The 14,985-nt window shown below is 37.5% G+C and overlaps 1 protein-coding gene across 1 annotated transcript in view; it reads right to left on the reverse strand.

The window, feature by feature from the left end:
• LOC139743889 (receptor-type tyrosine-protein phosphatase T-like) overlaps nt 1-14,985 on the reverse strand; it is an 82,584-nt gene that overhangs the window by 35,105 nt on the left and 32,494 nt on the right. The window contains exons 8-12 of the mRNA XM_071654357.1: nt 8,654-8,920; nt 7,500-7,631; nt 2,296-2,436; nt 413-541; nt 36-196 (exon numbers count right to left, since the gene is read on the reverse strand). Coding sequence (XP_071510458.1) covers nt 36-196; nt 413-541; nt 2,296-2,436; nt 7,500-7,631; nt 8,654-8,920 — 830 coding nt within the window. The remainder of the gene's footprint in view (nt 1-35; nt 197-412; nt 542-2,295; nt 2,437-7,499; nt 7,632-8,653; nt 8,921-14,985) is intronic.

Here is a 14,985-nt window from a genome sequence, read left to right on the forward strand (position 1 = left end):
TCTTCTTATTTGCTATTTCTGAACTTCTGCTATACCTTGCTGACAGTCCGATCCAGCCCAACCATCGGCGCAGGAGTCATCGCCAGGGCACTGGCCGCTAGTCCCACCACAGGTCCCGCTGGTATTACAGTGACAGGGATAGTAACACAGGGTTCCAAAATAACCTTCGCTGCAATCTCCTGTGGCTCTGATTTAACTTGAGAGTGCAAATAACACATACATAAAAAAAAAATAATCAATAATATCAAGTGAAAGAACCAAAGTAATTGTCGAATACAATTTTTTATTTTCAAATCATTATTACAGTAGAGAATGTCAAATCCGAAACATTTTAATGGAAAAGGGTTGATGGGGGAAATGGACCAACAACATCATTTTTTTTTGCTAGTTTTGTTTGTTTGTTTGTTTTTACCCTGACACAGATCTCCCGAATACCCGGTTTCACAGGCCCCTTGACATCCCTCGGCTGAGTCGCACGTCACACCCGATGCACAGTTACAGTCCAGCTCGCAGTTAGCCCCGAAGGTTACGTTTGAACATACTGCAAAAGAAAGCGGAACAGCAATGTGACATGGATTATAAAAAAAAAAAACAACGTTAGCTATAAGCATAATAACATAACATTATCGCACAGGTGTCAGAACAGCTGTTGAAACATAGAACGACAGCTGCTACTTTGTTTTGTGCGTTGTGTTTGACGAGATAGCCGAACAACAACTGAGCCTAGATTAACTTCAGGTCTTTGATAAAATCGGCGAAAAAAGACTGATTAAAAATCAAATCATATCACTGTATACTTCAAAAAGTATTACGTCTTCAGAATCATTACTAGCACGTTCATTCATTTTCTCGTTCAGTGGTACTTGTTACTCTACCCGGAAATATCAGTAATCGAGTAATAAAGACAATTAGTTTAAGGGCAATCTCATCAACCAAGAGAACGCGACATTGCGCTGTCCATGATATTATGTGTTAAGTGAAAACAGACATCTGTATATACTGCTGCAGTATTCACTGAAACAAAGACAACTGCACCTGCCCTTCCAACTTGAGAGAGGCACAATTGCATTGATTTGTGTTTGGCAACTAAGTCTCTTCATCTCCGTTGATAACATAGGAAAGGCAAATCGTTTTCTCAGCATTTTTGTGGATTTTTATCAACACTATTAGCATTAAATTCTCCGCCATAAATTTATGTGAAATTGTGAAGCTCTTTCAACTTTACAACTCTTCAAACTTGTGTATTGCCATACGATCTCTTTTTTGTTTATCTAGGAAATGAGTATTAAAGACCTATATGCTTCCTACAGGCCTCATTGCTGTTATTTGTCTTGATTAACGTTAGATATTCTCAAACGATTATTGTTAAGCGACAGTTTTATGTCATCTTTACGGGAGCTGTATACAGTACTGGTTGAGGTGGGGTATCATGTTTTTTACATTCCTAAGTGAGATAATGAGAAACCTCCTATGGAATATGAAAGAGCATGTAATGTCAAAAAGGATTCAACGTTTATTTGATGAAAATCGGTTTTCAAATGGCTGACATCTCCAATAAAGTGATAATAATAAAAGACTACAGCCCACACCTTTTATCAAGATCTCTTTGTTTCCTCTTGTTTTTGGATATCTCAGCCATTTCAAAACCGATTTCCATCAAATAAACTTTTGATACCCCTTAGAATTGCATGCTCGTTGACATCTAATAGAGTGGTTTCTGAATAACTCGCAAAACGTTAAAAGCTAAATCTTCACCTCGACCAGAACTGTACACACCCTTTAAGTTGGGACTTCCAATTCATACTATGCAAGGCATTCCATGAGAAAGCACGTTCGATCTTGATGCCCTGTCTGTCGAGATCGAATAATTGATAATCCGGTTAAGCAAGAAGCAAAGTGTCTTTCAGAACCCCTATGTCACAGTAATCGGCACTTGCTCTCTCCATGACTGATATATGTTTGTTATCTTCTTATAAATGTCAACCTTATAAAGATGTTTTGCTATAGACTTCTCTGTCGAAGAGTACACACATTTCTTTCCACCCCGTGCTCATAAATAACGACAATCAACAACATATCAATAGTACCCCTACCCGTGCCAGGTAAAATCATAAACGCATGAAGATGCATGCAAACATCACGCCCACTTAAAAAAAAAAAAAAAAAAAAAAAAAAAAAAAAGGAGCATGAATATTTTCTTGTAGTTGAGAGGTTGCAAGTACAATGTACTGGTAAGTTGCCATCCAAGAACTTCGTAAGTATTTCAGTAGAGGGAATAATAATGAAAGAGCCAACCTGTTTCGCATTTATTTCCTCCGAATCCGGCTTGGCATGAGATACCCACTGGGTCGGGTACAGACAGGAGACGATATCGGCAGCTTCCACTACTTGAGCAGACCGTTGTGCAACCTTTTCCCCAAGCATTGTTGCCACATCCTTTGAACCAGAGAAACACAGACAACAATGAATGACTATGATTAAATATGAAGCAAAAGACTTAAACTTATTTGGTGATATTTTGAGAATGGGTTTTTCAAGGTGTTTATCGAGATACCTGATCAGCAAATCACCGCGAGTAGCAGCAAAATTGTCAAATCTTTATCTTCTGTATCTTTAATCGCTTAACCTCAAGCTCATTCAAAATAAAGAATAGGTCCTACTGGTGAATTGAAAGAGAGAGAGAGAGAGAGTACATCCATACACATTATCTACACTGTCATGATTAACCCCCGACATTCATTACCACGATTAAAAAAAAAAAGCAAAAAAAAAGCAAAAAAAAAAACTACAAACAAACATGGTAACGATTCTGCGTTAAAAGGTAACTACTTGCAAACAATTCAACTGTTCCCTGATAATCAAAATGCGTCATTACGTGCACTCTACATTTCAACAGGGTGAATGCAAATACACGGAGAAATAAAGTCTTCTCCATTAAATGCATCGCACGGGACGAATGAAGAATTGCAGTCAAAGATTCGCACGAAACAAGCATATGGAATCTGATTATGAATCGTGTCACGAAAATACTCGGACATGTCGCTTTACACTACGCTAGCCATACATTCCCTCGACTTGCAACTGACATAATGTTCAGGTTGCATTATTTCTAATACTCTCACTTTTGAACGGATTGTTTGATTTTCCTGAAATGTCGCTGATGTGCTCTAACAACATTACTGCATCCCTTCAAGATATTTGGGTTTCATTTGTATAGTGATTCAAATAATTATAGAAAGGTCTTTGAGCGCAGCTTTCTGACGCAATAATTGGTAGAATATTTTCAGAGAAAAGATAAAACCCTAACCCTGAAAAAAACCCATGGTAAGTACAATATTGTTTTGTTTTGTTTTGTTTTGTTTTGTTGCTGTTGATTCGTGTTCTAGAAGGATATACTTGGAGAGAATTTTACATGGCTATCGATTAGCCAAATTAGCATTTTCATAAGAATTTCAATCCAGGAATCCAGAAACCATGGATAATACAACCTTTTGAGTGTTTTCTATGACGAGGAACGAGTTATAACAGCAGTTTCCAGTTTGACATGATGCAAAATTCTTGAATATCATAATTAACAAACTGGGCTTAATATATGCATGTGTACAATAGTCCAGGAAATGGTGCCATATATACCTTGTATATCTCAAATTTACTTATGATGTGCAAAATCGTCTAATAGTTTCTTAATGAGTCATGTTCTAGATGGGAATTAAAGAGAATAAAATTTGGTTGCCATGCCCATTTGCAGCGTTGGGCAATTCTATTTTCATTAGTCTGATTAGCATATTTACCAACTAAGCATTACATTTTTCCGATATCTTAAATCAGTTTAAAGTTTTCATTTCATTTGAAAATCTCCGAAATTTCCCGGTGCCAACGCTACAGCCTTAATCAGCAGAATGACCCGTCTTCGCCTTTATCATGTGACGATAAATATGCGGGTCACAACTGGTCAGAGGAGGTGGAGCTGGGGCGTCTGTCAGTAAATTGTCTGTGTTCAACGGTTCTGGTCCTTTGGTGGTTTTGCGCTACAATACTTCCCAAAGTCCGTGACCCGCTTATCGACGGTCACGTGATCAAGGTGAGACGGGTCATTGGCACCTGGAAATTTCGGAGGTAAATAATTTTTTTTTTTTTTTTTTAAATCAAAAGTTTAAGACCAATTTCAGGTGAATTTCCATTACAGACGAGCTTCTACTCTAACTTAATATCTTGCTGGTTTCAATCCAGAAGGCTTGAAAACAAGGAATCTATACTTGGTTAACAACAACTTACACTTCAAAATGATATAAGTGTCTTGAGTATCATAATTATCATGATGAGATATGTTCCAAATAATGTATTTTTTATTCGTGTTCTAGATGAATATTGAAATAGATCAAGCTTGGCTTTATTAGTCAGTGATTATAATATCTACCTAATTAGCAAAATATGTAATTATGGTATGTGCTAGTTTTAATCTAGGAATTTTGAAAGCAGGGAAGATATGACTTTCCGTGGTTTTATAGGGCGAGAATTCCATTTACATCATCAATATCCCTTTGGAAATGATGCAAGTGTCTTGAATATCAAATGAAATACAATTTGTACATAATCATGTACTTTTAAAGCTAAATGCTGGGAGCCTGAAAGCAAGGACAACACACCATTTTAAAGTCTTTTCTATATAATATGAAGAAGATTCCTTCTAAGATACCAGATTTTATTTTTTAAATAATGCAATTGCAAGAGTGTGATTAGATTAATTAGTAAATTAACACATTACAAATGTAATTATGGTACCACGCACCTCACGCGTGAACTGGAAAAAAAATATTACTACAACATATCTTGCTGATTTGTGCTATAGACGGTTTTTGTCAAGCCGCCTCCAAAAAATTTCGAAAGTGTGTTTACAAATAGCAGAAAGGTCCGCTGGACGCCGCCTTGAAGTCGGCTTGACTACCCCCCGTTAACATATACGGCGGCTTTGTCGGTCTGCGTGGTGAGACTTTCACGAGTCTGACGGGGTGGGACTACACGAAGTAAAAAAAAAAACAAAAAAAAACATAAACCTTACAAGTACAGTTACACAAACGAAAAAAAAAAAGGATACAGAACGACTGAATAAGCAGAAAACTCATCGACGCAGTCCAGGACGGCAGGACTCCAGTGAAGTAAAATCAATCACAAAACAAAAGCACATATTCGATTATTTGTACGAGAATTTCAGATTTCTGACGCGCGCGAGGTAACGAAATTACGAATGATGAAATATCGGCACTATTGCACAAGCCCACGTGACTCTCGAAAACCGGCTTCAGTCCGCTTTGTGTTTACACATACATGTACGTGAAGGCGGCGTGAGGCCGCCTTGAAACCGACCTCAAACCACCTCAAAAAAAAAAAAAACAACAACAAAAAACAACGATTTACACATACGACTAACGCCGGCGTGAGGCCGGCCTCACGCCGCCTTGAACGTTATGCCCCAGTCACACAGTGCTTTACGATGGATTACGTCCGCCGCGGATAGATACGAATGAGTGGACGCAGGCATCCGCAGGGACGTATGTAGACGTAATTGTCCGTAACTCATCCGTAAAGAAACGCAAAATGACGTCGCCGAACCTGCGAAATTTTGAAATGTTCAAAATTTCGCAGAGGGACGCCACGGACGCAAACTTACGCAAGTAACCGTAACCAAACGTAACTATCCGTAACTGAACGTAACTACCCGTGGCTTGGACGCAGACCATCCGCAAAAAATTTACCTTCCGTCCGTTTGCGTTCGCTTACGTCCACCGTAAGTATCCGAAATTAACCGCAAGTTAACGTATCACAACAGTTTCGTCCGCTTACGGCTATTTACGGACAGCTACGGATGTTGCGGACAATTACGTCCTTCCCTTCGACGTTTTTCGTTTTCCACTCGCATGGGAACACAGAGACTCGTGGGAAGGCACAATACTCCTGTTGCCAAGCTGCAGCGCCTTTACCTGAAGGAATGCTACAACACAGTCGGAGCGGTGGAGCTCAAGGCAGAACTGCATGGTCAAATTATGAAATGTCTCCCACAATTAATGGTCATTTTAAGTGGCACCCATACCCTGTATACTCATGACATTGGTTGACTCTTGGTGCTGAACTTTTTTTTTCTTGTACTCTTCGAATGTATTTTTTTCGAAAAAAGCAATATTTTGGGTAGGGGATGGGGTGATAGCATTTTATACACTTTTCTGGCCGGGGAAGGTGTGGGACACGGGCAACTATATAAAATGAGAACGAATTTATTTCTCTATAGTATTACCCATGCACTTTACGCTCCATCGAATGTGTATTAGGCCCTACATTTTTTTTATAATAATAATAATAATAATAATTATAATGATAATAATAATAATAATAATAATAATAATAATAATAATAATGATAATAATAATAATAATAATCAAGTAAAGGACGTTTATATTGCGCAGCTACTATGATAATATACTCTACTGCGCATTACAAAATGACATGCATACAAGAAATTCAAACAGAAAATGCATTACTTCAAGAGATGACTTGATATTGTACTTGGGCGTGGGAGGGGTGTTTGAAAGTTCTGATGTCTTTTTTTTTCTGTAGATTTAATAAGCATTGCTTTATCATAAATATCTCCTTAACATAACCCAGTAAGTCATGAATATCGCTGAGCAACGACAGCGTAACCACAGTTTGTCTATTCCATGACTGCAAGTAATATTTTCTTACTCTTTGTATTTTATTTGTGGTATAGTGATGTTATATGTGACCCTGCACCACAAAACACACAAAAAGTCACCACACATGAAATTTTAGTTGGGAAAATATTCTGAAAAAGCAGACTTCAAGCTTTAAAATGATGTATTACTCAAATCAAAAGGACTCTCCTAAATCTAAATAGTGGAAAGAATGCACACACTTAAAACAAGTGTAAACTGAGAAAAGAGGCTCTGAAGTACAGTGTCTATTCAAGCGCTTAATTTTTATCAAGCCGTGCTGGTTGTGCGATGAATGGGACAAAAAACAGGATGGAAACCACCGGAGTAACAACAATGAGGGGATTATCAGATTAAACTGAAATTAATAATAATAATAATAATAATAATAATAATAATAATAATAATAATAATAATAATAGTAATAATAATAATAATAATGATAAGGCCTTATTTACCAAGGGTAGCCAAGTCAAGATCGGCTCGGTTGACCCATTTCACCTATTTTCAGTCCTCTCACAAAATCAGTGTGTGCGACCTTTTGTTCGTTTTGTGATGCACGGTCACATATATTCTTTTCATTTATGACGTTTATTCAAATTTGAGTTGCACAAACAAAATTCAAACTTCAAGTTCAAAATTTCATATAGCTTTCTGGACAACCAGACTTATTTGTGTTTGTGTACGTACATGTAGATGGCATACTGCTGAAATTGCCATTAAGAATGAAATTAACCATAACGATACCCAACTGACAATAGGAATGATGGTATACACCTGTTTCACAATTACTGCCTTGGAATCCTGGTCGACAAACGCATTCTCCCGTTACATGGTGACAAAGACCCCCAGCGTAACAGTCCGGACAGTCATTCGAACACTCCAGCCCATACTTCTTAGAGGGACAATCTGTTTCATGCACACACACAAGTGAAAAGATATGATGTGATATAATCTGATAATCTCGATATTACGATAGAACATGCTTTTTCTTTAAGAAGAAACACTATTTTTAACTATACCGTGAATGGCGATATAGAGCTGTATTTTAAGATTCATAGGCTTCATTTCATGTCGTACGTTTATCTGAGGCCATCTTCCTCGTCAAGCTTTGCTTATGAAGGTGGTCCTAATTGCATTTAATATTGTATATTCTTTACATCAAATCTGAATTGTTCCTTATCGTACATTTTACTTTCAATATGTCATTGTTGTGTATTTTTCTTTAAACACTCGTATTCGTGCGCTGGCAAAATTCATATGATTTATTACATTGCAGTGAAAACGGAATGAAAAATAAATTGAACTGAAAAGATTTAAAAAAAAACAACTTCCATACCAACGCCCGCATACGAATTATGCTTATATATCAATACTTCACAGATCATCAAAGGAAAAAATAAATACATGGAATGCGTTTTTAAACTAAGCAGGCCACATGGACATGCCTGGCCGGGGGACGCAATTTCCATTGCTCTGCCTTATCAACTTCCAATAAACGTAAAACAGTAAAAGTAAGGGAATATATAACATTACATTGGTTTTATTTTTTCCCCTGAGTCAACAGTCTCTGAGACAGAATACAGTTTAACTTAAACCGTATGTACCCATTTCAAGTTAAATAGGTATATTTTAATTCTTGCGATCATTTCTAATATAGAAAAGCACTTTCAAAATAAAAAAAAAAATGCTCTAGAAAGTAAACATAAACTCTGCAGTGCACCTGCATTTAGATGCTATGCTCTTATCGTTAATGTCTCGCCATATCCAATCATCAGATCATCGACTGTAATCCACTGATGAAGATGGTCAATTCATGTATTACTTCACTCATTCACATTCTGATGTAACGCAAATGTCGTTAAAGAAGGAGTAGTAAAGATAACATTGGGGTGAAGTTAATTAAAAATTAAGTATTTTGACGGTCGTACCTCTAACAAAGAGTCTCATGATTGCATGTTTTCCGTTGTCCCTGCTGCTGTCAGTGTAGCATTCATAAATGCCTTCATCGGACTTCCTAACGTCGTGAAGAGTAACCGATTTCAAGCCACGCCAAGTTGTTATGATGTAATCTCCGTTGCGCCTCCAGACGAGGTTCCCTTGATTCAACCCGTTTCTTATTTGTACTCCGAGACTGATGGTTTCACCCACTCCAACTGTGTATGACAGCTTTTCTGCCCATACGTCAGCATTAGAATCTGGAATCAAAAGCGAATACAAAAAAGTCAGGCAACGGTTTTTAATATATTGTGTGTGTGTGGGGGGGGGGGGGAGGAGTTGGTTGGTAGTGCTCATGGTGGGTTTGGTCAGGGGCCAACCCCCCTCCCCCCCCCCCCCGCCCCATCTTTTGATTGTGAAAAATCCCAGGGCGGAACCTACGGAATTCTTTAGCGTCTGATGTTGTTTTTTATTTTTTTTTAATTACCAAAAGTGAATGTGTTTGCGTGTGTGTTTTTGTGTGTGTGTGGAGGGGGGGGGGGGGGGGGCTTGAAAGTCTGTCATTTGTTATCGCATTTTAGCACATTGAATGCCGATTTTATTTTCACTACATTTCAATATTTTCTTGCAAAACAAGCATATGGAACTGAATACTGTTAGTTTTATTCTGGATGGAACCGGTTGACAATTTACATCTCCCTCATACCGAAAATCGTCAAGTACTAGTAGTAAATGCTGTTGACTCACAATAATAAGCAATGCCGATCAGATCAATTCAATCAAGCCCGACCAACCGATTTTGGCCTGGTCGGGCTCCGTCGGCTAGGGTGACCGGGGTCGATCGGGCCCGATCTCCCTTGATCGGCTTTAGTCCGGCTTTCAATTTTTGACTCGTCAAAAAGTATCATGTAAGGAGTCGAGAAGGCAAGCAATCGTACAGGGATAGGGTATTCATGGAGGCGAGGTCGAGCTGATCGGGAAACGATTGTACAAAGATCTTGTTTGGTCGGGATGGAATTTTTTTCGACCGATCAGTTTACGATATCATCCCGATCTATACTCAACTACGACACCACTGCATGGTTCTTCATCAACTCGTTGAAGGTTCGATCTGTTTTGACGATCAACTCGACTGCTACACGATCACTTCGCGACTGTTGTAGAACGCTACTCGACCGAACTCGCTCACTTTTTGACTGCTACTAGGCTTGATCACATCTTCAGCACTCTTCGACCACACTCGATCTTGCTAATCCTACGTCAATCACGGACGACCACCAGGGGCGGATCCAGGAATTCTGTAAAAGGGGGGGGGGGGGGGGCGTGACTAATATTTCTGGTGCCACTTCCGGGTTTCATTTCATTTTTTTCTTTTTATTTCTTTTGTTTTTAACGAAAAATAAAGGGGGCGTGCGCCGGTTGCGCCCCCCTCTGGATCCGCCACTGAGCACCCATGACGTGCTCATCTAACCATGTTTTCCATTTAGCGGCACGATATTATGTCACATTTTACTCAAACAAATTAGATGCTAAGATGCCGAGTTTAGGTGGAGAGGGCACCGCTGCTGACATTGAGTGAGATGATGACGGTAATGAGAGTAGGCTACTACGTCTAACATCGTCACCATCTTCTGCCACAACACTGAAGATAAAGATGGTAAGAAAAGGTCCACATTAGCAGTCAGCGTCTACAACCGATGACTGCCCCCCTACAAACATTCAGTCGTCCTTGAGTATACAGTGGACACAATTCTCTCAATCACATTTCGAAACCTCGAATTACTCTTAATAAGACGATGACAAAGTCAAAAATCATTATTCATCACTTTATTATTATCTATTGTGCATTATAATCTAAAACATGATTTACTTTTCAAAGAATATGAAAATATTTCAATGACACTCATGTAGTATGACCAACCACAACATCAATACCCTCCTTGCATCCTCTATCAAATAAGGAGTTTGCTATAGACAATCTTATTGTTCAATATTGCACTTCTTCTTTGGCCCCATTCATGCAATGAGTTCGTAATCATTACGAATGGTGTATCACTATTATGTAGAGGGAATCATACATAAATTTCAATAGATGCAATATGAATATTAAAAAAATAATAATACGTGTATGGAGAGATATCAACACTCAACTTGAGTTGTAGAACTTATTTTGAAGGGTTAAGTATTTGTGGTACACCAAGTGAATAGTGTTTTTCTTTACTTTTTGCTTTATTTTTAACCTTTACTTGTGTTTGGCTATAGCTTTCTTTGATACGGTTTTGTGTTTTTGAAAGCTTGTGTCATACAATCTTGTAATATTGATTTCTATATCTATCATGATTTATTTATTCATTATTGTTATTATTATTATTATAATTATTGTTACTATATACTATTATTGGCATTATCCTTATCATTTTCATCATCATTATCATCATCATCAATATCATCATTGCTGCAAAAGGTAACCTTCAGCCAATCTATGGGCACGCAACATTTTATGTTGAATGTCGCATGTACCGCAGACCTTCAAAAAGCTGCACGAAAAAAAAAGTTCCAAAGAATGCAAAGTTTCACGAAGAGTTAAGTGTAGCTGAAAGTCACAAGTGTCTGATGACTTATTTGTACTTAAGTGAGCGTTGTTTTTTAAACTTTGGCAGCTCGTGTCGTTTGAACTTGAAATATATGTATTGTTATGCTTTGATTCGTTAATCGGAAAATGGAATGAGGTTCATGATTCCGAAGGTTCGTTATTCCGAAACAAATAAAGTCTCTCTACCTAGAGGTTCGTTAATCCGAAAAAGAAAAATGGATCGTAAATCTGAACATTTGTGGCATTATTCCGAAGGTGCGTTATATTAATCCGAAAATGAAATAAGGTTCGTTATTTCGAAGGTTCGTTGGTCAGAAAATGTGAAGGCGCTCGTGCGACAAACCTTAGGAATTACATACCTTCTTTCATTTTCTAAATAACGAAACTTCAGAATAAAGATACTCTTTTCATTTTCGGATTAGCAAACCCTCGGAATAACGGACCTTATCATTCCATTTTCGGATTAACATACCTTCGGATTAACGAACCTTCAGAATAGCGAACCTTCGGAATAATGTACTGTAACCGGGATGTATGATGTACAGAAGACTGGCAAAAGGCAGCACAGGAAATATAATTCAAAGACTACCAAAGTTCACAAAAAGTAAACAGTGACTGTATTACTGGAACTCAGAATTACTCAATGACCTATTTCACCTATACTTTAAATTGAGGTTGTTTTAAATGGCCTTGTTTAACAAAGCTTAGGTTAGAAAAAACATCAGATTTTTTTTTTAATCGCGTTATGTTGGCAGGAAAATATTTCTATTTTCTGTAATGTTAAAAACTCAAGGTTTCATTTCATCTTCATTAGCACGAACTTCTCCATGACGAACAGCCATCAGCGTACACGTAAATCGTTCCGAATGAGTGATGTATGTGGAAATGATTTTTTTATCCACATTTCAGGTACTTTATTTTCCATATAACTTCACATTTTTACAATGACATCATCCACAAGTATCTTAAATACACCCAACATAATCATTTTGACAGAAAAAAATGAAGTGTACATCAATGATACATGTATCAACCGAAAAAGTTACGTATTCTTCTTAATCCACTTTCATCAAATCTTGCCTGGTTGCACTTCAAACTGAATAGAAGCGAGGCGAGTTTGTCGCGTCCTGGTGCTTTGTTTTGCAGTCAGGGGTGATATCACGTGCTACGTGATTGCGCAGTGCCGACACTCGTTCTGTGATCTCGTTCTCGTGGCCTGTGATTTTACAAAGTTGACATATCACATCGTTCCTGCAACGGATACATGGTGTCCCGATTCAAGGCATCTGGAGCATGTTACCTGCCCAGTTGGGTTATAGATTTACATAAAGATATAAACATGTTATGTAATTTACTTGAACAGTTAAAGAAGTAAACAAATACCTTCAACAGAACATTATTTTCGAGATCTAGGGTACGTTCTATGTACCCTCCAGGTACACTTCGACGCCTCTGAAAGTCGGATTGCCACTTTTCAGCATCCTTGAAATCGATCTTCAGTTTGGCCTCAAATCCTGTCTCCTTCAAACTAAAGTCAGACAAGATGTAGCTGTAACCATCTGGCAGAACAGCTTGAAAGACAAAATTAAATCAAGATTGCCTGTCAATACACAGTAGGCCCTATCCAAATGAAATATTAAATCCAAATGAATATCCTCTTTATTTTCACATATGGGGTCGATCACAGAAGTTTTACAAGTTTTGGGAGACCCACTATTTCTTTCAATATCATTTTCAGGGTCATTTGACAACAGACGTGGATCATTGTTACAGTACCTCAGATACATAACAAAGACAAACCGTATAAGGCTGTGTGTGCGTTTGTGAATCAAATACTGACAAGACATCAAAAGTATACCTCCAGCGGTGCTTTACAAGAATTACTTAAAGCTCTGTTTGACTATCGATGTTCAGCTATGGAATAATTGAATTGTAATTTGGGGCGATAAAAGAAATCCAGCAAGCATAATTTCACTTTTCTAGCATAATGAAAGAGCACTTGACTAATCGCTTTCAGAAAGCAGGGGGAATAATGTGTGAATTTCATTTTGTGGAAATCCCTTTATAATCTTTATATTGATTACTGTTGTCCGCACATGACATCATGAACTCTAGTAGTCTCCTCATCGAGCGGTTCCAAAACGAAAATTTTTAAAATTCATAGCTTTTGCATCGATTGTCCGATTTTCCTCATAATTTCACTGATGTATTCTACAGGGCGTATAAAAAAAAGTTACACTTTTGAAAAAATTGTATAAATTACATTTCAAAATATTTGGAAGATTTTTTTCATATTTATGTATGCCCAATAGTCTCATCTATCGAGTGCAATCAACAAAACAAATTTTTGTTCACGCTTGGCTGAACACTGAGGCTCTTTGTCCAGAGTGTGAAAAATGACTTGCGCCAAATTGAAAGAAGATGGAAAATTCAGCCAGCAGTCCAAATAAGTGTTCTCATTCAAACAAATTGCTCTTTTGCTCACAGTTTTGATTATGTTATGATAGTTTAGGAATTTTGGCGATTTTCTGTCACGTTTTAAATGATTCCATTGTGTTATGGAAGGTTGATTAACAACATCAAGATCTTTTAAGCACAGTTATCACAAATCATGCACAGACATATCGAACCCACATGCCAGTCACTCAGTGAAGAAGAAAAGTACAAAATTAATGCATCCTCAGATCATTCAATCAATACAATCAATTCAATCAATACAATCAATCCAATCCAATCAATCAATCAATCAATCAATCAATCAATCAATCAATCAATCAATCATTCATCCAATCAATCAATCATTCATTTGATCAAACAATCAGTCAGTCACAACTGTATGCATGTTTTATAAAAAGTGGCAGATCGACATAGGGAATATTACCTCCCCCCCCCCCCCCCCGTGGCTCAAAGGCTGATCAATGTATGAAAAACTGATGTATTTGTTAATCTATTTGTTCAATCAGCTGATTGATTATTTCAATGACTGAAAAGTGATTAATTGATTATTGGGTTGATTCACTGATTGATTGAACGACTAAATGATTGACTAACTGATATATCGGTTGATGTATTGATGGGTTGATTGATTGATTGATTGATTGATTGATTGACTGGCCAATCAATTGATTGATTAATGGGATGAATGATTTGAATGTTGATTAATTTGGTACCACTACCACATTGATGAATAACTGGCATATGGTATTGATGTGTCCGTGCATTGTGAAAACTGTGCTTTAAAGATCTTGAAGTAATTACACACTCTAATACTCGACAACTGATTTAGAAATGAAATCTTTAAAATTACGATTAAGCTGACAACACATCTCAGACTATCATAACATAATCAAAGCTTTAAGCAAAAGAGCAATTTGTTTGAATTGGAGCACTTATTTGGACTGCTGGCTGAATTTTCTATCTTTTTTCCAATTTGGCGCAAGTCATTTTTCACACTCTGGACAAAGAGCCTCAGTGTTCAGCCAAGCGTGAACAAAAATTTGTTTTGTTGATTGCACTTGATAGATGAGACTATTGGGCATCCATAGATATGAAAAAAATCTTCCAAATATTTTGAAATGTAGTTTAGACAATACGCCCTGTATTAATGTTGCTACTTTCACTCAATCCACATTTCTCTTCGGATTTCGGTTTCCTTGAAGACAAGGGTCAGTATCGAGTAGGTGCAGTGAGACCGTAGATATGTATAGGTAGCCTAGGTAGGGTAGGTGATTC

Source organism: Diadema antillarum, unplaced genomic scaffold, assembly GCF_040938485.1.
Source record: "Diadema antillarum isolate AM-2024a unplaced genomic scaffold, OU_Dant_1.0 seq00001119_RagTag, whole genome shotgun sequence".
NCBI lineage: Eukaryota > Metazoa > Echinodermata > Echinoidea > Diadematoida > Diadematidae > Diadema > Diadema antillarum.